This window comes from Aquila chrysaetos, chromosome 12, assembly GCF_900496995.4.
Source record: "Aquila chrysaetos chrysaetos chromosome 12, bAquChr1.4, whole genome shotgun sequence".
Taxonomy (NCBI): Eukaryota; Metazoa; Chordata; class Aves; order Accipitriformes; family Accipitridae; genus Aquila; species Aquila chrysaetos.
The window spans coordinates 11,556,586-11,581,879 of NC_044015.1; the positions used below are offsets into that span (position 1 = coordinate 11,556,586).

At 39.4% G+C, this 25,294-nt stretch overlaps 1 protein-coding gene across 19 annotated transcripts in view; it reads left to right on the plus strand.

The window, feature by feature from the left end:
* Nucleotides 1-22,764, plus strand: part of RC3H1 (ring finger and CCCH-type domains 1) — a 67,323-nt gene extending 44,559 nt beyond the window's left edge. For 7 of the 19 annotated variants that reach the window (XM_041127690.1, XM_041127686.1, XM_030033073.2 and 4 more), the window contains 11 exons: nucleotides 146-427; nucleotides 744-961; nucleotides 2,495-2,871; nucleotides 4,021-4,152; nucleotides 4,740-4,910; nucleotides 8,084-8,294; nucleotides 9,410-9,500; nucleotides 9,639-9,774; nucleotides 11,779-11,949; nucleotides 12,666-12,781; nucleotides 13,956-22,764. In XM_041127690.1, coding sequence (XP_040983624.1) covers nucleotides 146-427; nucleotides 744-961; nucleotides 2,495-2,871; nucleotides 4,021-4,152; nucleotides 4,740-4,910; nucleotides 8,084-8,294; nucleotides 9,410-9,500; nucleotides 9,639-9,774; nucleotides 11,779-11,949; nucleotides 12,666-12,781; nucleotides 13,956-14,109 — 2,059 coding nt within the window. In that variant the 3' untranslated portion in view covers nucleotides 14,110-22,764. The remainder of the gene's footprint in view (nucleotides 1-145; nucleotides 428-743; nucleotides 962-2,494; nucleotides 2,872-4,020; nucleotides 4,153-4,739; nucleotides 4,911-8,083; nucleotides 8,295-9,409; nucleotides 9,501-9,638; nucleotides 9,775-11,778; nucleotides 11,950-12,665; nucleotides 12,782-13,955) is intronic. The other 12 variants (XM_041127691.1, XM_030033076.2, XM_041127692.1 and 9 more) reach the window with 8 other exon arrangements.
* Nucleotides 22,765-25,294: the final 2,530 nt, after the last annotated feature.

Below are 25,294 nucleotides of genomic sequence, written 5' to 3' on the forward strand. Positions count from 1 at the left end.
TACTCATAATTTCTTATAAGCCCGTAGGAAATTTGAATTCAAACTTGAAGCTTTCAGTAGTATCTGTGTTTGAAAAATCTTGAAAATGCAACTCCTTTTATTTTTTTTTGTTTCATTTTCTGATGTGTGGTTTCTTTTTCTGAAGATTCCGTAAAATGAACAAGCGTCTGGTTCCCAGAAGACCCCTGAGTGCCTCCCTGGGCCAGCTAAATGAGGTGGGCCTGCCTTCAGGAGCTATCCTCTCGGAGGAAGGGGGAGTGGACTTGCCCAATAGGAAAACGTCTGCTCTGCCAAATGGAATTGTGTCAACAGGCAGCACAGTGACGCAACTTATTTCTCGAGGGACTGACTCCGGTTATGAAACTGCTCTGAAGCCAGGGAAGATGGACCATCTGAGTAGCAGTGCCCCTGGATCCCCTCCTGACTTGTACGGGTCTTCCTAACTGTTGTTCAAAGTGTCATGTGTGTAAATATACAGTAGAAAAAAGTAAACCCATTCTCTAGAAAAGAAAGAACAGGGTTTTGGGGGGTTGGTTTTGTTTGTTTGGTTTTTTTGAAGTGATTAGTAGAGTAGAAAACTAAAGCTAAAACTCTAAACGGCTTTGCTTCACTGTTTGCTTATATTTTAATTGGAGAAGGTGATGTAAGCCTTCCGAAGGTGGAACATAGACAAAGAACAGTGTTTTGAAGTACAGTGTGCTATATCAGGCCTCAATGAGCAGTGCCATCTTTCTGCTTTTTAGGCTGGAATCTGTCCCCAAGAGCTCTATTTCTGCCTTACCAGTGAACCCTCATCCCGTGCCCACTCGGGCACCAACAGATCTGCCTTCAGTGTCTGTCACCAAGCAGTTGCAAATGGTACCACGAGGGTCTCAGTTGTATAATACTCAGCAAGCAGATATGTTTTATCAAGATCCTAGAGGAGCTGCCCCACCATTTGAACCAGCACCCTACCAACAAGGTGAGTTTGAGACCAAGCTCTCTATCTTTGTGATTTCATTCTTTCTTCCCAAGCTGGTGTTTACTTAAGCTCTTAAGTTGGAGTTCTGTTGCATATCACATGGAATATAGGCATTAATATGGTGATGGCATAATAAAATGGAAGTTGGCAGACTTTTTACGTCTTCACTAAGGAGTTCAATGCAAGTCAAAACAGAGGTTTGTATCCATTCAGTCTAGCAACTCCTTCTTTCTTCAGTTCTTTCCAGCTGGGCTAGATCAGGGATGTGGTAGACCTTAATTCAGTTTGACTTGGGGAGAATGGAAACAAAGCTTAACCAGCACAGGGTTTTATGCTTGAGGGGTGAAAGTACTTATGTCCTTAATGAAAAGTGTATGAGTGTTTCAGAAATGTCTGCACATGCATGTGATGGGTAGAGACAAGTAAAATTTGACAAGGGCTGGGCACAAAAAAGAAGACATCATAAAAGAAGGAAGTAAGAGGAAAAGTTCTAAGTATAAAGAGACCAAGTGGAGAAAGATAATATTGAAGGGGATTAAAAAGAAAAGGTATGGCTATATATAAAGACAGGGAATGATTCTTATGCAACATAAGATGGGAGAGAAAAGACATGAAGTGGAGTTAATATGAAAGAAAAATAAGGAATGAAAGAAAAATAAGGAATAAAAGACCGAAAGATGTGGAAAGAAGAAGAAAAAGCCCTAGGAAGGAAAGGGAGCAGGGGAGGGAACCATTTTTGAGAAAGTTGCAGATCATTTTGAAGGAGAAAAAAAAGCTTACATTTGATTATTGTGTGCCAGTGAAGATCTGAGTTGTCCACAAAATTTGATGCACACGTTGTTAATGATGCGCACACATTCATGCATATTTTTTAAATTATGCAGAGATCCCAGATACATTACTAAAATCTTCACCTAACTAGGAGGTGTGATCTTAGAAGTCTTTGGTGATTCACAGTACTGAAATTTCCTTCTATTGTTCAAGAGGTAGAACAAATCTTTAGGTAACTTTAAATTGTAATTAATCCAAGTTCCTTTACGCAGGCAGTGGCTCTGATATGTTGGGACAAATTGCATTTTAGTTGTGTGGATAAAGATGTACAGGGTAATCTTCAGTTTACTTTTTAGGTCTTCTCTAGCTAAAAGCATTCCTATCAATCTGCAGAGACATTCTAGTGAATTACTTCTGTTTGGTATGCTAGCAGGAGTTATGTGGCACCTGTGGTTGGCTCAGCCTCATCACCTCTTCTCCAGCTACTGTAACCTTTACACCTTGCTGGTATCTTATTTAGATAATTAAACTGTGTCACTTGAGCTTTGGATCAACTCTTGCTTTTTCAAGGTTTTCTGTGGTTAATTTTTGAGTAGAAATACCAGTTAGGCAGTGGGGGCAAACAACAAATGTGAATTAATTTATACCATTCTCTTCGTGATACTTGTAGACTGGAGCATTTGAAACAATTTGTTTTTGTGGACAGTTGTGATAATCACTTTCTGTATCTTGTTTTTGTTTTTTCCTCTTGCTTTATTTCAGGAGTTTACTATCCCACTCAGTCCATGTCTCGGTTTGTCCGACCTCCTCCATCAGCTCCTGAACCTGGTCCACCTTATTTAGACCATTACCCACCCTACCTTCAGGATCGTGTGGTGAGCCCACAGTACACGCAGCCACAGCAGTATCCTCCTATGGGACAACCCATATACCCACCACACTATGACAGCCGTCGTGTATATACCCCTGTCCAGCCATATCAGCGAGAGGAGATTGTCCGAGGAAGCCCTGTACCCATTGAAATTCCACAAGCTGCTGTACCTTCCTATGTACCTGAATCCAGAGACAGATACCAGCAAACAGAAGGTTATTGCCCAGTGGCTCCACATCTCAGTCAGATCAGACCTTCATGCCACAGGGTATCGTTTTTATATTGCGTTTTTGTAGTTGTTTGAGAGAGAAAATACAAACTACTTGAAGTTCAGTGGTTTTGCAATAAGGTGATGGGTTTTGTGAGGAATTAGAAATTCGAACTTTAAGAAGGGCTACATTTGATGAAGCTGATAAAAAAACCCGGAAGGCAGTTTAGTTACTGGTGAACTCTGCAATTGTAATGATGTTAATATGTAAAAGAACAGGCTGCTACTTAGCGCTTGAAGTAGAAAAGCGTTGTAATTAATTTTGAAAGTCTCATATGGCCCTGACTTCTCCAACAAAGATTAGGCTGGAGAAGGGCCACTCTCTTTGTAGCGTAGATTGAATACAGTGTGTGCAAATGGTTGTCTGTGCATTCCTGAGCTGCCCATCTGTGGCTGACCATTTCTGTGCCTACATAAATAAGTATGCAAACATACATCCTTGATAAAGGAACTAAAAATTCTGCTCTTCCAAATTTTCTCTACTTCAAGATTGCAGACTGGAGGGTCTTCCTAGTAGAAGTATACAAACTTGTTTTGGTAAATCACCAGCTGGAATTGAGTCCTATAGAACAGTTGGACTTACGTAGCTGTCAGATTCAATCATATTGCTGTGAATCATATTGCTGAGTCCAGCAAGCATTTTTAACATAGCTTATAGATTTATCAGTTTTGAGTTTGACACATTTGTGGGATGTTTAATTCTATTGCAAAATGAATAATAAATGCAAACTAACTGTGACTAGGTTATGATCTGTAGAGTTCTACCACTTTTCCCCCATATGACTGAAATGGGGACTTGCCATGCTGGAATGTGTTCCATTGGAAACTTTGCCAAGTTGGAACACAAGAGTCATGTTGAGCTACCTGTGAGTTAAAAGATTAATAGTTTTAAAGTTAGAAACACTGGTTTAGTTGAGGATCTAATCAGTTTTAGGCAAATAATGTTCCTTGCTTTTGGGGTGTCTTGAACTAACACACTGGCCAGTGTAGGAACATGCATGTCCTATATTAAACAAAAAAGTTAACAGATAGACTTTAACAAAGTGATCATTACTTATTATTGTAATGATACTGTCTGTTCACTGTATTTTCATTTTCTTGCAGTATATGGTTGCTGTATTTTGTAACACATTTCTGTCTTCATTTCAGCCTCATCCCAGCCTGGATGAACTTCACCGGCGAAGGAAAGAGATCATGGCCCAGCTAGAAGAGAGGAAGGTGATTTCTCCACCTCCTTTTGCACCATCACCAACCTTGCCTCATCCATTTCATTCAGAGGAGGTAAGCATAGTTTGACAAAAATATGACTAACTAGTATGTTTAGAAAATACTTTGGAGTTTGTGTGTGCTGGTAGGTAAAGACAACAAGAAAATTAGAACAGTACAGTGTTCGCAAGTGTTGGGGGCAGTAGATTTTCTGCTCTACGTGGGAAGCCCTTATAGTGCAGTCTCCAATCTGTCTATTGGCCGTTGATTCTCTGTTCTACCACTAAGCTATCTGCTTTTGGTGCAACCAAGGGAATTAGTTTTGAGCCATTATTAATTGAAGTGGTCGGTCTTCATGGTTACTGGACTTTGCTTCATTTGCTCCTGTTATGTTTAGAATTAAGTAACAGCTTGATAGGAGGTTTATCTTTTTTTAACCAAGGTCAAAATATCACTTTCATACTGGCCAAGTGAAAGTCAGCACTGGGAGTGTAGCCAGGTCATCAGAATTTCACACATTTCATGGTTGCCGTGGCCCAATTCCAAACGGTGATGTATCCGATAAAAAAATAATCCTGATGGTGTTTTTCTTCAAGTTCACTGCTGTTGAACTAAGTAGTGGTGGCTGTGAAGCTGCTGCTTCCCTTCACTTACAGAACCAGGTTTTTGTTTTTGTACAGTACTTGGATGAAGACCTGAAGGTGGCTGGGAAATACAAAGGAAATGACTACAGCCAGTACTCTCCCTGGTCCTGTGACACCATCGGCTCCTACATTGGAACCAAAGATGCAAAACCCAAAGATGTTGTGGCAGCAAGGAGTGTGGAGATGGCGGTATGTTAGGGATTAGGGGAACACAGAAGAGAAGTCGATACTTATGTGGGTTGGGAGGGACTATTTCATTTGCTTTCCAGGATGATGGCAGTGCTTGTATTTAAGCTCAAAAGTGCATTGCAGTCAAAGAATGCATTTGCAAGTGTATGGAGTACTTTGTTTTCAAAGTTATGAACAATCCTACATCTGTGCAGCTGTTTCAAAATTCTGGATATAGATGCAGGCTAACCACTCTGCTCTAAAGCCATGGATAGTGAGGTATTTTGCCATGAATCTTTACACTTACTTGAAATCCAAAAATGACACTACTGGCAGCTTGTTAATTAAACATGTCCATCTGTTGCTTCCTGTACTTCATTCTGTCAGAAGGAGATGCTGTAACTTAACTTTGTGCTGTTAATTCCTTTTAAGGTGATCATTACTGCTGTTGACAATGTTACTAGTTTTTACTTGAAGGACTCTTTGTGATTTGTGACCACAAGAATACCCAAAACTTTCATGAAGCTTTTGAGAGAAGCATAGTCATAACATAATACTAGGCTGATACTTTTTGAGGGCAATTTCTAACTCTATGGTTTGCTTATCCAATCCTTCACTGAAGCTGTGGGTGTCTGGCTGTGATCTTACTTTGTGCTGCTGCATTTTTGCTGGGTCAGTGTTGCAAACAGAAGGGGCTGCTAGGGTGTCATTATTGGGAATCGTGAACATAGAAGAAAAGAAGTAGGATTCTGAAATACCACCACTATTCTGTTTCTTCCTAACGTTTAAGTGTTGCTCTACAGCAAGAAGTAGGCTGGTAACCCATGCAAGTAGGAGGACATTCAAGCCTTCAAGAAAAGGGACTGTTTAGTCTGAGGGACTGTTCTACAGAGGTGCATCTGTTTTTCTCCTCCTTCACTTCCCATCTGTAAAAGTGTTCTATCATCTTTTGTTTATGTATTGTCACTGTCATGGTGACCTTTCTTTGGCCAGTAAGGGGAGGGGGAAGAAATTTCTATCCAGAGTTTATTATTCTGTGGACAGGTGCTCACCTGTTGCAACCACTTAACGAAATCATAGGATTTTTCTCTCCAGCTTCTGCTCTTTGCCCACAAGCAGGCTTCCCTGTTTCCCATCTGCCTCACTGGAATTAAATGCACGTGGTTTCTGTCCACTGAATTTCCTTCCTGTAAGACTTCAAAGGCATTGTGAAATGGGAGCAAAAAGGAGGCTTTCTCCCAGGAAAAGCAGAGCAAGAAAAGGCATTTCATCTGCAGCTTTGGGGTTTTTACATGTCCTTTTGCTCTCTGTCCTACAGAGTGTGTTTGCCTCGAGTCATAATGCCGTTGTGTTTGACCTGGGGAAGTGCTGAGATTACTGACAATCGGCTTATTGCTGTCCAAGTGGCAGTGTCCAGGAACCAACAAACAGCTCTTGTCTTTCATCCCTGCTGCTAGAAAACTGTGAAAACAAGCTGGAACTCAATTAAGAGAAGTAATAGGGTTCTGGAGAAGCAGCCTCCTTTTTCATTGCTAAACAAAGCGTTGTTCTGCCCCAGAGCTAGTTTTCAGATGAGCAAATAGGTTCTCTGCTCATCTTCAGTTTTTGTCTCCTCACAGGAAAAAAGTCTCAGAAGACCTTCACTGCAGATGGCAAATGAATTAATTCTTCCTTTTTTTTATTGTTCATAAGAGATTCCTTTTTTCAAGGATAAAAATAGTATCGTCTGAGAGTGCATAATGCTGGATTTTATGCAGATGGCATAGCAACTTTACTATGTTCTTTCCCCACACTCAGTACATGGAAATAAATTTAAATGGGTACCAGCCTTCTACAGACTCAAGATTAAAATGTCTTTTTTTTTTTTTTTTTTTTTTCAGAATTCCAAAGTAGATGCTGTCTAATGCTTCTTCCAATTTCAATGTTACATTTCTTGAGTTTAGCTTCCAACTCAGTTGTGACTGCCATTTTCACCCCTTTATTCCTGCTTTAGCTATGTTATCTTGTCTGTCACTAGCGATACTTATTTTCACTGAAAGCTTGCAGTTCTATGTTAATTTTGGACCGTACTGAAGTTTTTAGCCTTTAGCCAGTCCTCTTTTTGTAGTAGCCCCACTTTGTTTTTTCTGCTGTACACAGCAGTGTGCTACAGTTTTATTTCTTTAGCAAAGTCTTAGCTTGATTTTGGTAATTCTTACTGTGTTGCATTTTCTGTCAGCCAACAGATCACTTTCCCATTTAACTAAGTACTTTCCTTTTTTTTTTTTTCTTTTGAGTCTGTTTATTTCTGTTACTGTTTTGTGTTTATCTGCATGCAGTGATTATTTGGGTGGGGGTATGGTTGTTTTGTTATGTTTCTTTTGTGTTGAGAAAACTTGACTTGTGTTTTTTAAGTTACTCAATCCAGGTAACTTATCCCATAATGGGCCTAACTTTGTGTCAGGAAATGCTTTGTTAAAAATCTTTATGATAATCTCTTGTTACTTCTTCTGAGTAAGTTTAGTCAAATTGACTTATCCTGCTAAATCGAGCTTGTCTTCTGTGCGCGTCTATTCCTTTGTGACTGCTTGGCAAAGTTCTCTGAGAGAGGACATTTTATCTGTTCGTTTGCTGACCCATTAAGGTGTTTGAGTCTGAAGCTGAGTTAGAAACCAGGATGTTCCAAGCTTTACTACTACTTCATAAAAAATGTGCCTGAAAAGATGGTGCTAGACATGTCCAAGTAAGTGCTGTACTGAATAATTCCTATTTTGAGTCATCTGCAGGCTGTTAGATGATACAATTCTTAACACTGAGCTTTAGAGACATTTCTTTTGGACTTTGGCAGGAGTATGTATTCCTCAGAGATGCCCACTGATCTCCTCTGACTTTATTCTGGAGTCTTTTTTCCCTTCCATCCCATTTCTCTGTCTTATTGTTCTTTTGCTGCTGCACCCTTCTCTTGGATTTATTTGCAATTAGTCATGCAACTGTTTCACAGTGGTGGTAGTAATGGTCATCTTAAGTTGGACCATTAAAGAGACATCTGCTGTAACAGTGGAGTTATAAACTGAAGAATAGGAAGACTAGCTGAAGTATGAATGGAATAGAGAATACAAGAGAGACTTACAGTATTGGTACCAGCTTGTTGTAAAAGGAATGTGGTTTCATTCATTTCTGAATGTTTTTGACTGCCTTTTCCATGTCTTGTCTAGAATGTAGATAGTAAAGCCATGCGTGACCAGCGATTAGACATGCAGCGAAGAGCAGCAGAGACTGGTGATGATGACCTCATTCCATTTGGAGACCGACCAACTGTGTCAAGATTTGGGGCTATCTCCCGTACTTCCAAAGCAATGTACCAGAATTCTGGTCCCATGCAGGCCATGGCGGTTCAGGGAGCTACCACCAAATCAATCATTTCAGGTATGGTGTATACTCTTGGATTTTGCTGGCTGATGCTATTTTCTTTAGTGCCACAGTGTTGTACAAGTTGAAGACAGACCCTGTAAACTTCTTTCTTGTCTTAGAAATAGATGAGATGTATGTTACGCCACTAAAAATAACTCTAGGTAGGGCTACACTGAGAAACCTGAAGAAAAAGGCTGCCGCTACTTCCTGTTCCATGGACAGGTTTGCGCACACGTAGCATATGTGTTGGTGTTTGGTGCTGTTTGGAAAAAGTTACTTTGTTCTGCAGGTCCCTCTGAGATGAGGCTTCTTTTAAATCTGTTGTAGTAGAATTCAGAAACTTACTGCTTTCTCAAATACATAATGCAAAACCATCATAGTGAAGTACTGTACTGCACTCCTACTTTATGGGTAGTTGCTGCTGCAAGCTTAATGCAGCCATTGTTTTGTGTACTGTTAGGCAAAGCAAATAAAGTAGGGATGGTTTACTTTCTACACATCTATTTTCTAATTACATGTATAGTGTGGCTGTAAGTCTAACTCCAAAAGATGGTCTATTTCTTGAGGTGCAATGAATAATCTTAAGACTTAATTATATTCCCCCAAACTTCCTTCTAGATTTTTTTCAGGAGTTAACTGCTGGAAATAAGCAAATGAGGCTTTGTTTTAATTGAAGCAGTAACTTCCTAGACTTTATCACAGGTAGAGCTCTGGCTTCCCTGAAAGCTTGATCTTCAAACTGCTGTTAACTAGGTATCTCAGAGTTATCAATCAATTCTTGCATCTTTTAGGAACTTTAGTAAAAATAAGTGCTCTCATAGTGGCTCTAAGTTTGGTTTTGTGTCCCTATCTCCTTGAGTGTCTGAAAGTCCTTCACAATCTCAGACTCTAGAAGGTTGTCACAAGTCTCGTTGGACATACAGGAAAAGTCATGTATTATGCACATGAGACTAGTCAGGCATAGTGTTTCTGTGCTCATTTCAGCAGAAGAAATGTTAGACTTCCTTACTCTTAGTGGGCTGGCCTTTCTGGTTATTCTCTAATGTCTGTCCAGTTCTGTGTGTTGGCTGAACTACTTAAAGAATAGTTTTGTAATAATGCAACACGATTTTCTTTCTGTTTACTGGCAGACTACAATCCTTATGGAACTCACGGTGGCTGGGGAGGCTCTCCATATTCTCCTCATCAAAATATACCTTCTCAGGGACGTTTCAATGACAGGTAGGATTGCTTTATTTTTAATTTGCCTTCTCTAAATTTTCTTTATCTGTTTGGTTTTTTTTTTCTGTGCCAGCTGAGTAAAGTTTTTGGGGTTTTTTTTTTTGAAGTCTTCTTATTTTTGCTTTTCTGATCCCAAAGGGAGAGACTGTCCATGTCAGATGTGGCTGGTCATGGGAAACAGTTGCCCTCAGCTGAACGAGAGCAGCAACTGCGCATGGAGCTGCAGCAAGTAGACCATCAGATTAGCCAGCAGACACAAATGCGAGGACTAGAGGTTGGTACCAACATTTGGAAGAGTGTTGAGGGGTGGTATGGAGAGAGATGAAGCAAGTAAAGCTGCTTTTCATGTGTTGATCTTTCTCTGACTGTAATGATATTCAGTAACAATACTTAATTCTGTGATGCCAGGCATCAGCACTATGGTACAAGTGTAAACCCCTCTCTGCTTAGCAGCAGAAACTTCCCTGCACTTCATCTGCAAATGAACACCATACTTGAATCTGCTCTCTGTGCTCATTCGTTATTTGCTTTCATTCTCTCTCTCACTTACTCCCCCTCTCGGTTCTTCTGTCTACTCAGAGGCAAACTTGTGTAGATACCTGGTCCTCTTGGCTTTACTGCCATTGAAAACATCTGATTTTATGTACAGAAAGCTATGACCTTTATTTGTTTCATGTTTGGCTTTGTGTTGTACTTGTTTCTTCCTAAATAGCACAAACCACAAGAGTCAAGAAAATAAATATTAAAGATACTTAGCTTGAAAAATGAAAGCTTAATATTTTATGTCTCCTCGCTTAGAAGAAATGTAGTCGCTTGCAACATGGGGAAAGATGGGAGTCTGCATTTGTAAAAGAGTTAATGAGTTGAAACCTTTGTTTGTATTTTGTGAGACACAGAAGGAGAAATGTCAAGGCATAATGGAAGAATTGTTTTAGCAAAGCTTTAGTTACTTTTTTCCTCCGAGGAAAAATCAGTAAATATTTGCCAGAAAACTATTCTAGGTACCTCAGCAGCTATTCATATTAAAGTTTTCCCAGAAGGAATTGCTGTAAGTAGTGGATAGCAGCTTCTGCTGAAGCTATGGTTGCCTAAGAACCTGTGTTACCGAGGAGGGTTATTGCAGATTTGTTGTAAGAGCTCACAATTTTTAAGTCACAGCAGCGGTTACAAGTATTATGCATTTCTTAGTTACTTGAAACATAAGTTGTGTTCTTGTGCTCTTGTTTGGGAACAATAGGAGAAAATGTTTTAAATCTTGCATGTCTGCCTTTGCCATAATAGAAGAGTATTGGAAAGTTGCAAAACCCGTAAGTGGCCTACCTCTCCTGCTCATTATTATTGTGATTGTGTTAGTGTTAAATCCTACATAGTTGAGGTTTGAGCTTTGATTTTACCATAATTTGAATTTGTCAGAACTAATAGGTTATTTTGAGTAATAACAGCTTTCAGTTTATCTCTTGTGTTCAAAGCTGCAAGTAGGTACTTGAAATCCAGGAGGCTTTATTGATTTACCTGTTACAAGGTTGTAACAATCGCTTAATTCAGTCAGAGCATGAAGAACTAGATTATTTTGCTTTTTTCTCGAATGAATGAGCATTTCTACTTGAAGACCAGCCAGATGTTCAGTTGTGTGTGGTAGTAGACAGTGTGTTTACATGCAGAGCACACATTTAAGGAACTGATTCCCAAGTATTAACGGTTTTTTTTGGAGTGACTGGCATGGTTGCTGCTTTTACTTGGCTGCTAGTAACTTGCAGCTTGTGAATGACTGCAGTGACTTGCATGCTTCCTAATCTGGGTCAGTAGAGAGCTATGGATTGACATCCACTTCTCTCAAGATACTTTATGTGGTTCAGTAATAATACTGGCTCTACTGTAGAATTTGGCGAATTCTACTACTGTAAAATAAAGCAGCAGATTTGCTTATCTGCTGTTACCTTTTGTTCAACAAATAGCTCGCCAAAAAAGAGTAGTGTTTTGTTCATGTGTTTAATCTTAGTTTTGAGAAGGGAGCAGTGTATGGGGAAAACCTATGTAAATTTATATACAGTACAAGGTGTGTAACACTACTTGTTTAAAAGTGAACAGACTTGTCTGCGTGTAAAAAAAACATTTAAACGTGCATTGGAAGAGATTTCAATTGGGGTCTTGTTAAGCGTGGAGAGAGAAGGCCTTGGTTTTGCAAGTAAGCAATACTCTAGAGTTACTGTCTAGAGGTCTTTCTGTGCTTGGTGTGTTGTGTGCTCAGTTGTGTATGTGCTTGGCTTTATGCATTTAGGCTGTTAGTAACAGGCTGCTGTTGCAGAGGGAGGCGACTACCCTGGCAGGCCAACCACAGCCCCCACCCCCACCTCCCAAGTGGCCTGGGATGATCTCAAGTGAACAGCTGAGCTTGGAGCTACACCAGGTGGAAAGGGAAATTGGGAAGAGAACCCGTGAGCTGAGCATGGTGAGTGCTGTGGGTGTGGGAGGCAGAGAGGTGGAGTGGAGAGCCACGCAGCTGGCTGCAGCCCTTTCACCCTGGCAAAAAGGCTCTCTGCTGGATGACCACAGCTGGAATCATCCATCTCTCTCTTCATCTCTTTATTCTTCAAAACCTCCTGAGAAGTTTTTTGATTCTTCTTCGTGAAGAATTTTAATTCTAGCCACTTCAAAATACTCTGCTGTTGTTTCGTTGCCATTTGAAAATGTGGTGCTGAATTTGTTGAAAACTATGAATTGTCTCCAAGGTCACTGTGCCATGAGTTCTATAAATTGCTTTAACATAGAAAACATCTTCTGCAGGTACAGGCTAGCATTCACAAGTCTGTGTGCTGTTACAGTCTATGGTCTTTGCTTGTTACAAGAATCATCCCTTCCTTTCAGGAAATACTGTCCCCTAAGAGGATGAGCATATCTTACTGAGTCTGTTTTCTTGTCTCATGGCTTTTGTGGGTTACACTGTATGACTGCAATTTACAGGCCTTCATCATTGATCCCAAAGGATGAAGTCTCAAATTCTTCTAATAACATGTTAAAGAGTTTCTTTTTCTTTTTTTCTTTTTTCTTTTTTTTTCTTTTTTTTTCTTTTTTTTTTTTTTTTTTTTTTTTTTTTTTTTTTTTTTTTTTTTTTTTTTTTTTTTTTTTTTTTTTTTTTCTTTTTTTTTTTTTTTTTTTTTTTTAAAGGAGAGCCAGCCCTCACTGGATATAAAAACCAAACTGGGCACCACTAAACAGACAGAAAATGGACAATTAGAACCGCAAAGCAAGGTTCCAGCTGAGGACCTCGCACTGACATTCAGGTAACCTGGGTCTTCAACCTTTCTTTGTGTAACAGGAGAATGACTTAATCAGGGTCACTCTCTGGTGTATGAATAATATACCCCTTGCCTTACATTGTGTCTGATGTGGAAGCATCTACTATGAAAAGACTATGCAAATGTTTTTACAAAACCCAGAAGTTTTTGTAGTGCAAGCATGAATTAAGGGCTATTTCCTCTGAGGAGTAGGTGAGTGGAATGAAACTGTATATCAGTTAACGCAACAGAAGAATTGTGATATTCGTTAAGACCAGAAGTCTATCTAGTCAATATTGGATGATAGCAGGGAGAGCAGGAGATAAACAACAACCGTAAAAGAAATCTTTATCTGCTGTTTTAGTTTCAAAGAAAATAAATGTTCCAAATGTGAGAAGAAAGTTATTTCATCCTGCTAAGTTTTGTGATGTGGATGTTGTCTAGGAAGGTATGTAACTTTGAAACAAAGTTCACTTTTATTTATAGGCAGTAATCTTTATCTGTGTAGATGCTGGGATTGATTTCAATTCACATTTGATAGCTGAAATAAGATGTTGGCTGGGAATGCTGGAAATCTACACAGCAAGCATTTTCAGATGGCTGCAAGCATCTGCATGTGTTCAGACTAATACTTTGAACAGAAAAGCTCAGATGTTTCATGAAGTTTACATAACTTGATGTGAGCAGTTTGGAATCTGGATATTTATTCAGAAAGTGTATCCCTCTCAATTGTTTATGCAGTCTGCATTTTCTTCTTAGAACCAATTCTTGAGTTCTGCTCTGCACATTAGAATGAGGCCTCCAGAGCAGAAACTAATTTTTCCATATAATAAGATAAGTTAAATATTCTGGAATGTGTGCATTGTACAGATTGATACTGTACATTTTGTGGCATATACTGAAATACTTTTCAAAACATATCTAGAACCCTAAAAAAATGTAGTCTTGTTTGTTTTCAGTTAGCCTTATCTTTGTTCTTCCTTTTCTGGTAATTATCTGCAGCATACCAGACAACTTTTTATTATACATGGCAAATCTTCACATGTTTACATATGTTCACAACTGTTCATTGGGATGCTGCAGCAACAAATAATTTAAGTCCTTTTACTTAAAATAAATGAAAAATCTCAGTAATTACTTATCTCCACCCCCTCCTTCTTTCTCCTCAACTTCCTTTCAGCAGTGATGTTCCAAATGGATCAGCCTTGACACAAGAGAACATTGGCCTCCTGTCAAACAAGGCGGCATCTCTCAGCCTGTCAGAGGACCCAGAGGGAGGAGGAGACAACCACGACTCCCAGAGAGCGGGAGTTACACCCACATCTGCTCCATGAAGTGAGGCCAGCATACCCCAGAGTTTCTTTTGCTGGGGTGTCGGTAGCTTCCATTATGTTTTTTTCCAGGGGTGATTGGAGAAACCCAGGAGCAACAGCAGTAGCAGAGCAGCAGGTCCAGAGGCAATGTGCACAGACACAACTACTAGAAACAAATCCTGCACATAGTTCACATTAACGCATTTTTTAATTAAAAAAATGAAAATTAGCAGTATCTGCAAGCAATTCAAATTAAATTTGTTTTTGTTCTGTGAATGAACTTTATTTTAATAACTTTGGACGCCTTGGATCCCAGGGCTTAAAAAAAAAAAAAAGATATTATATATATATACTCTGTTTGATTAATTGTATGATCTTAATGAAGTAGGTTTTTTTCTTTTATTTTGGTATTATTACATACCCAGTGCATAATCCCTTATCACCTTAATTTCTCAACAACTAAAACAACCTGGCCACTTCCTTGTATGGTTTAAGGGTAAACAAGGAATGAGGGTTGGAGAGTAGCTGTGAATTGCAGTGTCAAAAGATGTGCAGCAAACTTCATTCTTAAAACAGTTCCTCCTGTTGTAGCTAGGAACTGAACCCTAGCTTGTGTGAGACTTCTTGCTTACATTATTTAAGTTTAAACTGCAAGTGACAGAATCTTTGCAATGCAACAGGTGCAGTCCTTACTGTATGTCCCAGTGCAGCACATGTAATTAAAGAGGATAACAAAATAAGTGTCCAACATGCATTATTTTATTTGAAGGTTGCTGGCCTTTTATTTTCTGTTGGGACTAAAGAGTTCAGCAGAATGCAGACTAATCTACTACAGCATGGGTATTTCTGAAGCTGGTTAGCTGGGGCTTGTGGTAGAGAGCCTTAACTAACTGGTGAAGGTTGTGCAGCCATGACCAAGGCAGAATCTCTAGAAATAGGAAGTAGAGAGAACATAAGGCTATACAGTTGCTGGAAGGATGTTAAGTGCTGGTGAGCTGGTGAACCATGTTAGTTCATCCCCTGTTTGCTGTTTGTTTTTTGTGGTTGTTTTGGTTTTTTTTTTTTCCCCTTCTCACTATTCCTTTAAAACAAGCTTACCCAAAGTCCATACAATTAAGTTGATACAGAGGGACTTGGTGACCTCTCTGCCTTTTGGAACAGGTCTTTCATGTATGCTTCCTTCTCAGCAACTCTTGCCTTTGTTTTTTCTTCATTGCTATTTTATCATTATTATTATTATTATTAAAAACATAATTTCCTCCGTAACCTGATTTTTTTCTTTTCTTTTTTTTCAGTGATACATCAGTTATTTAATTGTAATGCTGTTGTGAGGGCCTTCTACTGAAGGAGACCAAGATCTTTGATTTGCGCATATCAATGATGGCATCTTTAAAACAGAGGGAAATTTTTATTTCTTTTTTTAAAGTTGGCATTGTTTAAGGTCTGTGTGCATTAGAATTTGACACCTGAGAATCAATCTGCAGCTTGTCTGCCACTGCTGCAGTGAATCCTTCCAAGATTCCCCTTTCATAGGGGAAAAGTTGCATCTAAATGACCACTTAAGGTGCAGCACAGACCCTGTTGGAAGTAGTGAGAAGTACTGAAAAGCAAATTGTGCTTGATAGATCTAGTGTACTACTTCTCCAAGTAGATGCTTTGTAAGTGTAAGTTGGAGAAACTGTAAGCCTTTCTAGGTGTTTTCTTTAAGAGTTAAAGAAATGAAAGAGATGTTGTTCTTGCTGCACGTTTTTTGACTCTTGACATGCACTGGGGTGAGACCCTGTATACAAAGAACTGTGGAGAATGTTTTAAAGTGCTGCTCCCTCTGTACCTTCTTGGCCTGTTCTCATTTTTTTCTTTCTGGGTTAGACTACTAAATTGGAAAGCACTGGTTATGTAATAAATTACTGCATTGCTTTGGTTGGGTAAAGCAAGAGTTAATAAATTTTCTTGGTTTTTAGTTTTTTTTCCTTAACCTTAACTCCTGCTGAGGTCATAGCAACCTTGGGCTAAGCTTTGCATTCATCATACTGTTAAATAAAACAAAATGGGGGGTGGGAGGGGATACAGTCCCACTATTGCCTACCAGTAGGAGAGTCCAAACAGAAGACTCTTTTGAGTAGCAATTATTTAATTTGCCCAGTCAAGGCACCGCGTTTATATAATATTTCACATTGAATTTGATTATGCCCTACAGACCTGGCTGGTCAAGGATTTGATACACATATTGGCTTGGGATTCGAGCTTTCTTTTTTATTTAAATAAAAATTTATATATAAATATATATATATACATATATACATAGTTATATCTGTATATATATTGGGTATGTTTTAAGAATTTTTTCGCATGAGCGCAGCTGTTGTGATCAAATGTCTGGGAGGTAGAAGCACTGAATGAAAATAAAGGCATTTTTCAGCGCACACGCCCACACTCTTCATATGTCTTTACACAGGTTTATTTCACTCTTAGTTGAACTTTGGCCTCTTAATTGCAAAGAGTAGTTTTGAAGCTTGCTTTTTTTCCTAACCCGTCTTAATTTTTGGCAAAGAATCATCTTTGCACTAGAATAGCTTCATCTACGCCTTGGCCCCATCCATCTGTATGTCTTACTCGAGGCCTAGCATTACAGCCGCTCCCCTTCGAGCTGAGCAGAACTAGGCTGATGCAGTTTTGAGCCTGTCAGGTCTGTTCCTCTGTTCTCTGCTCTGGGCATGACGATGATTAACCTGTTCCCCTGGCAGCCTGCTCACAAGTCAACTGACACTAGCACCGTGCCCTCTTCTCCCATCCTTTAGTACAGAGCACCACTGTCAGGTCAGCCTTCTTGTTTTTAATTAGTTTACTTCTTCCTGCTGTGTCTTTATTAACACAGGGAGCTCATTTTAGTTGAGATAATTAGTGCAATATTCTAATCTAGGAGGACAAGCCCAGAATGTACCTTTTTTTTGACTGCAGTAATTCTTGATGTAAAATGAATTTTCAAAGACGGTTATGTTATATTTGAATCTACAGATTCAGTTTCAACACTAAGAAGAAAATCTGAAGGGGCAGAAAACTTTTTGCCTTTTATTACTTGTGCCAGCTAGTTTCCTTGCCAGGTTAGGGATTAATTTTTTTTCCATTTTTGCTCTTGGAAGGAATTCTGCAGTAAGAGCTATTCACATTGCTGGCCTTCATATGCTGAGTGCTTCTCAAACCTGTGGATTAGAAGGGAGACCTTACTGGTTTTTTGTTTGTTTTTTTTTTTTTTTTTCTCCTTTATCCAGCTCTCCGTGCTGTACTTTGTGCATAGTGTCCTTGTTTTGATCAGTCTGTCCAGGTGAATGCCCTGTTTACCCAGTATTATAGTTTGGCTTGTTAAATAGTTTGTCTAATATCTACCAACAGTATTGATTTTTGGCTTTCTTTTCCCCCCTCCTCCTCTTGTCCTTTTTCTGCTTTTTTGCAGAAGTTTAGTTGATAAACAAGTCAAACAGCAAAATGCAGTGCATGCTTTTAAGTCTTTCTGGAAGCTGCACTTAAAATTTTCCCTTTTCGTGGAAAAGTATGCTAGTAGAACTGGGAGGACAGATAGCTCTACATGTAACGAAAGCATTGATGGTTACAGCAAATAACTAGGGAATGAAAATTTCTGGAGTAACTGTATACTGCCACATTCATTTCTATAGCCCATCATTGTCCCAGTTGCACAGGAATGCTGTCCATCTCAGTGAAATTGGTCTCAGCTAGAAAGAAGTTTAGTTCCTTCTACCTGGGCAGGAAGAAACAGTATTACTTACAATGGTGTTAGGGCACTACTGCATCATTTGGTAGGTAGATTTTCTACTGCAGTAGACAACTTTGAACATTCATTGATACCTGGGTTTCAGCCCCAGCATGGACAAACCCCCCAGAACAGGAAGCTTCAAGTGTTACGTTAAGTTGTAGTATGTCAAACAGTGATTCATTCAGTGTAGAAATTATGTTTGTTTATTCTGTAGTGTTATTTTCCTTCTGTCAACATCTCTTTTTCCTTTCCTGTGACCTAGTTATCTTTTCTTAATTGCAGAAACTTACACTTTTTCTTCTGACGCTCTTGTATGTGATTGTATCCTCTCCCATTTTAGAGTAGGACTTTCTTTATTTCAATCAGAGCACCTTTCAAACTTGCAGCACTGTTATCCCCTTTCTTCTCAAGTTCTTCTCTGCCTAGTTTCTTCTGAGCCTTATTCTCTCCCTTTTGTCCATACCTTCCTTCCTTTCCTTCTGTGGCTTGCCCGTTCACCCTCCCTGATTGTTTAACAGTGACAGCTTGCTGCCTCAAAACAGAGCATTCAAATGAATTCGCTTAGCCAATAACTTCTGTGAAGTTGCCTTTTCTAATGGTGTTATTACTCAGTGATGCACAAATGTGATATTGCCCCTACTGGTAGGCAAACGGGGGATCTGTATAAACATGGTAAACTGCTGTTTTTCTTTAAAGGAGAGCCAAAGACTTGTGCTTTACACTATTTTTTTTTTCCTGGTGTAGCCATTTTGATTGTCAAATATTTGTAGGGTTTTGTGAGTTGACTGTATTATCCTAATAACAATTTACAGATGTTAATGATTGTCAAGCCTTATCCATGCATTGAATTGTGGAAAATCATTCCATTTAGTCATACAATTTGCGATGTACTGAGATGTATCTGGAGTATTCTGACATGTTTTCAGTCTCTCATGCGCTCTCTCAGCTGACAGAATGGCTCCTCTAGAGAGGGAGAAGGAACATAGAAATTTTATAGAATCAAAGAAGCCTTGTCTTTACATGTTTAAATCTAAATTGAATACTGATTTAAAATTTCTTCACTTACAGTAAAACATAAATCTGTGTTGCAAATGTGACTGACTTATAAGCCCGTTGGAACTGAAAAGACTTGTCAAACTGTAGCATTACATTAAATTAGATGTGGAAGAAGCGAACTTGTATGATGATATTGTCTCTTGACAGCATGGATTGAGTAAGGTGGGGCAAATTCTTTATTAGATGGAACTAGGAGTGAGGTTTTTTGTTGATAATACAAGAAAGCTGCTTGCATTTCCCTTCCTTGATCTAACTTAAACTCTTGCAGACTGTTTTTAAGGTCTTTAGGTTCAGAGAGAAATCTGTAAGTCAGTAGCATAAACCCTCATTTCCATTGCCATTTCCATTTATAAATCTGGACTATAATAAAGCAGACTTACAGGATAGTTATCTGAAGAACCCCAATATAAAGTATCTTCGGTTAACTAGCTACTTCAGACCCACTTTTATGGTCCAAGAAATTCAGTGGTAATAATCAGGAGGCTCAAGAGCAGGAGTGCCATCTCATCTTTGCTCTAAAATTGAGGTGGGGAGAACCATATAAGCAGTGTGCAAGTTTTCTGCTTGTCTGTGTGTGTATGAAGAAGTTTTTGTAGTCCTAGAATAGATAGAATGAACACAGAGCAAGACTGGGGTGTGATGTTACCCTCAAATTTTGTCATCGTTCACTTTCCAAAGCACACACTTCCTATTTCTGTCTCCTGATGTTGGTAGCACTGATTTAAAAACAACCAAAAAAAGTCAGTGTGTCAGCAACTTAATTTTTTATATCACAGTATATAAATTCCCCTGGATGGAAAAAAGCAAAGAAAAGTTTGAGTTGTCTAAATGGTAATTCAGACATGAACTGGAAAAACATCCACCTTGCTTGAGTAAATGTAAACTCTGAATTTGAGGAAAGCGAAACAGCTCTTCTGAGCCATGCTTTAGGTATAGCCTTCGTGCTAACAGTTGGGTGGTTATTACTTGTGGTATACCAGCATAGAGATTATGTAGCGCAGATTGATTTGTTCAAAGATCAAATATAATCTGAAATGCCAAAAACTTCATTGGGGATTCTCTTTTCCATACTCAGCTGCATTATTTTCAGTTGAAATGTCAGGGGGGTGAAAGAGGCTAGAGTAAGTTAGTTCAAGTCATACAGTATAAGTAAGCAATTTTGGGGAATGGTATCCCAGCACGGTGTCCTTATACAGTTAACGTGTGGTCTTTATTCTTGTGTAGGAAGAAGAATGTAACTGCTTAGTGCTGTCACAGTCTTCGAGGCACTTCTTGCGGTGCAGGTAGAGCCTTGATTAGCAGGGAAAGGAGAACAAACTTAATATTGATTTTCTTTATAATTTTATTTCCCAATGGCAAGTGTAATATCATGCCATGGAAACTCTTTGAACACTATGGTAGGCAAAGAGGGTGCAGTTTTTTCTGAAATTTCAAAATAAAAAGAGCATGCAGGAATGTGGATTTGTCTGCATCAGGAACATCCCAGTCATTTGAAGCTTAAAATATGTGACCATAATAATCAAACTGGATGCCTATAGCTTAGTAACCTACATAATTAACTGATCTGTCCCAGGCAATCTGTGCAATTCCAGTGAGTTTGTGTGTGATTTTAGTGCAATTTGCCAGGTGTCCAGTATTTGGGAAAGTTTAGGTGCCTAGCTTCATCCAGCAAGGCAGGTGTCTTTGGTTATACAAGTTGGATGTTTTCATATTCCAGGAAACAACTGATTCTTAGATGTAAAAGTTTTAGGAAAACACAATTATCAACTTCAATTTGAAAAATACAGTCTTGGAAAAGATGGAAGCAACAAGTGGTGGAGTGTCTCTGAAAGTAAAAAGCATTAGAGATGATGGAAATACATATGAAATGTATATGGGGAAAATACATCTGTAAGCAAAAAAGAAAATCTTGTGGAGTATTTGTTGTTTAAGAAATTATTTGCGTCCTTGTAATGTTATAAAAGATTTATTAGTAGTTCTGTGGCAGACAGCACTCACAAGTCTTTGGCATCCAAACCAGATTGTGTATTGGATGGATCCCACAACTGGATGTGTGCACTGACCTTTATTTCTAGCTTTTTAAAAATAAACTTGGTAGCAGCGTATTATAAATGTATAAAGCAACCTGAGACAGAAGAGAAGAAATGCTGTTTACATCACAGCTGCTGCACAGTTCACAATTGGTACCTTTAATCTGCAGCCTCTCTTAGAGTGAAGCTGCTCTAACGGGCAAATCTAGCACATCCAATGACTTTCAGGTTTTTTCTAATTTTAAGGAGTTCCCATTACCCCTTTGGCCTCTGCTTGCTGTGTAAGCAGCCTCTATGCTAAGAGGAGCTTTCCTTGAAGTCAGCTTAGCAACTGTGCTGTAGCTTGATAATTTTTCCCTGTTTTCTATAACTAGTAGCATAGTGTTGAGCTCTTTCCCCATTGTATTTGTTGCTATGGGGAGGCAGAGGTGAGGCAAGGCATGTGTGGGAGGAGGGAGGAAGAGTTGTGGGATCTTCTCTATGACAGCTCCCACCCCCTCTTTGAAATCATCTACTTCCAGTTGTGGGATTTCTCTATGGATGACTTTTTTTCCTGTTTTTGTAAGCTTAGCTTTCTTTGATCTTGTTAGTTCCGTACAAGTCTCCCCGAGACATTCTGCAGTCATTATCACCTTTTTGGGTGGAGTTTATTTTATTTTTTGGTTTGTTTGGTTTTTTAAATAACTTTTTAACATTGGTGCATATATGCTTGGGATAGAGCTCATGTAATTTTCCAATCGTATTGATTGTATGTGATTGTGCCCTGCAGAGGTATATTTAACAAAAAATAAAATAAAAAGGATAGTCTAGGTAATAAAGGAGCCAATGAGATTTGTTGAGTCAGGTTATGAACTATTTCTTGACTTTATTTAGGATCCTGGATAAGTGAAATTCCCTCTCTGCTGTTCTCATAAATCAATGCTAAACAAAGTGTTGTGAATTCTCTCTTTGTTTGAACTGGCTCTTTTCTTGCTTTTCTTCTCCTTCTGCTGTTTTCTTCCTTTCCTGCTGCTCTTCCCCATCAAAAACAATTCTTGACCCTTTACTAGAATGACTGACTCTGGGTTGATATTGTGAATATTTATTGTTTGTAACTATCAAAACATTTTGAATAGGAGTAGAGATTAAGTAGAACATATGAGAAGAATTCCATAAACTGAATTCTTTGCAAGGTCAGGGGAATTTTGAAGTCTTGTACATACAGGCCTGGTCATGGGGGGAGACATTGAAGCACACAAGGCATTGATAATCTCTTTCCTTGAAAGGTTGGATGCTTTTACTACCTTTTGGAAAAACTCTTGAGATGACAAAAGGAGTAGAAGAAAGAGTTCAGTGTATCCAACTCCCTGTATCTTTACTTCTGCAACATACTTTTTAAACTTGAAAGAAAAGCCTTCTAGATATTATGGTGAAGTGGGGTGGAGTGGATTGAAGGAGGCAAGAGGATGCAGAGATCTGAAAGTCAGTATTTGTCTCCTTTATTTCTTTTTTTAGAACTATAGAACTGACAATGACACTTTTGTATTAAAGAACAAGGAAGTGGAGACCTATTGTGTGTGCATGGTGGTTATATAGAAAAAGCCATATGTTGAAATGCTATTTCTTCTTCCCTCTTCAGCTTGCTTTTCTCCCTCTTAGAGCTGACTCAACCTTACCTTGTTTCCACATAGTATCTAAGGGTCCTTTGAGTTGCAGATTCAACGAAAAAAATGAGTGAAAAGGTGGTGATTCGCTATTTGGTTTGTAAATAGATGGAAGTGTCTACAAGGTCTTATCTGCTTTTCTGTCAGCATTTATATTAAATGATAAATTGATGGAGAACACTTTTTGAAATATCTCTCATTTTCTGTCTGGCATGAATGTGCATTCTTCTAAATTTTGTGTGAGGTGTAAGACTCTCTGAAGACTGACTGTGTAAGACTTTTTCCAGGTCAAGGTGTGTTTGTTCTCTGCCGGGCTGGAGCATAAGAGATGCCAAATAGCAGAGAAGCCATGTGCCTCTGTTTGGAGGTCTGATCTGTCATGGGGGGGCAAATGAGAGACAGAAGAGGGGTTTGGATTGCTTAAAGAATCACCTCCAGTTGTATTAGCAATAGAAAAATGATTTAATAGAAATTTATATAAAAGCCTAACTTCACAGAATTGGATGGCAAGGTTCACTCGTATTACTTGGTACCTGGATAAAATGCACTCAGGAGAATTAAGTTAGAATCAGACTAAACTTAAGAGACCAAAAACTTAGTAGGGTAAAAGGAAATATTAGAAAGAAAAATCGAGTGAGAATTAATTCCTGGTGATTTGTGCAAAGATGGGGAATGTGGAAAAATAGGGGAGACCCTCCTGTTGAGTCACGAGGTTCAGAGAATACCCCCTTGCTTTCTAAACTCCTGTTACAGTCTAGGTGTGGCTGGGTCGACTCCTAGTCCCAGACTTGGTCAATGGTTTATATCTAAAGGGATTATGAGTATAATAGCCTAAAAATCATTCACAGTTGAATAAAAGTCACAATGGTAATTTAAGTATAAATTTGAAAGTAATAACTTTATAATATACTTGCTATAATATACTTATTATAGACCACTCGGGTTAGTACACACGCATGCATAAAGACACTAAAAGATACACATATAAGAGTAAAGAGGTATACCTGTTAAAAATTCCTCTCAAGATCAGTGAAAAGATTCACGTTGAATGCTTCGGCATCTTTCTCAACGGGCGAAGGGTCGAACTTCAAGGAGTAGAGAGTATCAGCCCTATGTCATGTTGGCTTTCAGCAACAGACTTCTGATTTTCGCAAACAGGAAAGTTTGTGAGGTCTGAGAGGTGTCCCGCTGAGAGGGAGTTGCTGGTGACAGCTCGCTGTGGTCCAGGAGAGCTGAGAGAGCCTCACTTAGTACTGCTGTGTATAGGTTTGGGAGATGATTGACTTTGTCATCAACAAATTGCTGGAATCCCACCTGCGCTGGTACTGTTTCACGTGCAGATAAGGAAAGCTCTGAGGCTGTCTGAGAATAACTTAAAACATAGATACGGGATGTTCCAAGATTGTCAGGGGAGGACTGTAATGTCTCAAGGTTGTTATGAGGGAGAACAGGCTATTTCTACTCCCATCCTCCACCGGGCAGCAGGAGTCCTTGAGACGCGCAGCATAGCGCTCTGTCTTAGTTGTGTAAGAGTTCCTGGCACAGCCAAGGGTCACTTCACTGCCCAACTCATTACACTTATGCTAAGGCCTAGTGAGACTTCCCAAATTCATAAATCAGCCTGGAGAGGGGGGGAGAAATGTACCACCACAGGGGCTGTTTCTCTTCTGACTCTTATCTGTAAACAAAGTGGCTGCTGCTTGTGTTCACCAGAGGCAAACATGAAAGGATACTCAAAATAATTAGTTTTGCTACTTGCTCAAAGAGAGTCTACGTATTTAAAAACCAAACCAGACCGTTCAGAGCAAGGAGCAAGCAGCGTGCTGCTAATGTTGAGTCTGTTTTGGAACTTGCCTTAAAGTGAGAATAAGGTTTGTCCCACAGTCTGGTTTGTGGTTTTTAATCTTCTCCTTTCGCTGCTTTTTGGGGGTTTTAGCAAGTCAGTAGCTGGCTATAAATCTGAGACTGGCTGAACATAGTCTGATGTGGAATAAGCCACAGCTTTGCTGATTAACTGTTCCTTCTTCTATTGCAGGGCAAGCACAGCCTTCTGCCCTGGGAGTTTATGTGTATGTTTATTACTTCTACCCTGACTTTTGAACCCAGGCACTGTGGATCCAGTCTGAGGTGTGTGCTTTGCTGGACTGAAGCCCATCACTGCTGTTAGGCCCCCCTCACACTTCCACACAGATGTATTTTTTTGCTGAATGATTGAAGCATGCAGTTCCTACAAAGGGAACTGTATTTAGTGGGCAATCCAGCAGAAAACTGGATATATCAGTTGGTGATGGTTTCCTTTCCCTTTTTCCCACTAGTCTGAGTGTCCAGGATGCTCAGGTACTCACTCGCATAGGAAGAAAAGGGGGGGGGGGGGGGGGGGGGGGGAAGCTGCATTTCTACAGTGGTTGGCTTTTAAAGATCTGAAGTGCTATGGAGAGTCAGATCCCTGTAGAAGGGAGCGGTGGCTGCTCTGCATCAGGAGAGCTTTGGGAAAACTTGGAGGATTTTGTATATGGAAAAGAGGGGAGGCTGAGTTCAGGTGGATGGCAGCTGCTGGAAAATTTTTTTTCCCTTTGGGTATGGATACCAGGTTAGAAGGGAGCTGGAAAATGCTAGCCCAGAACACAAGATTTCTTGATCCCATCTCGTTCTGTGAGTGTATGAGTCTTCCTGTGCGTCGCTATAGAACTCAACAGTGAGCACCCAAA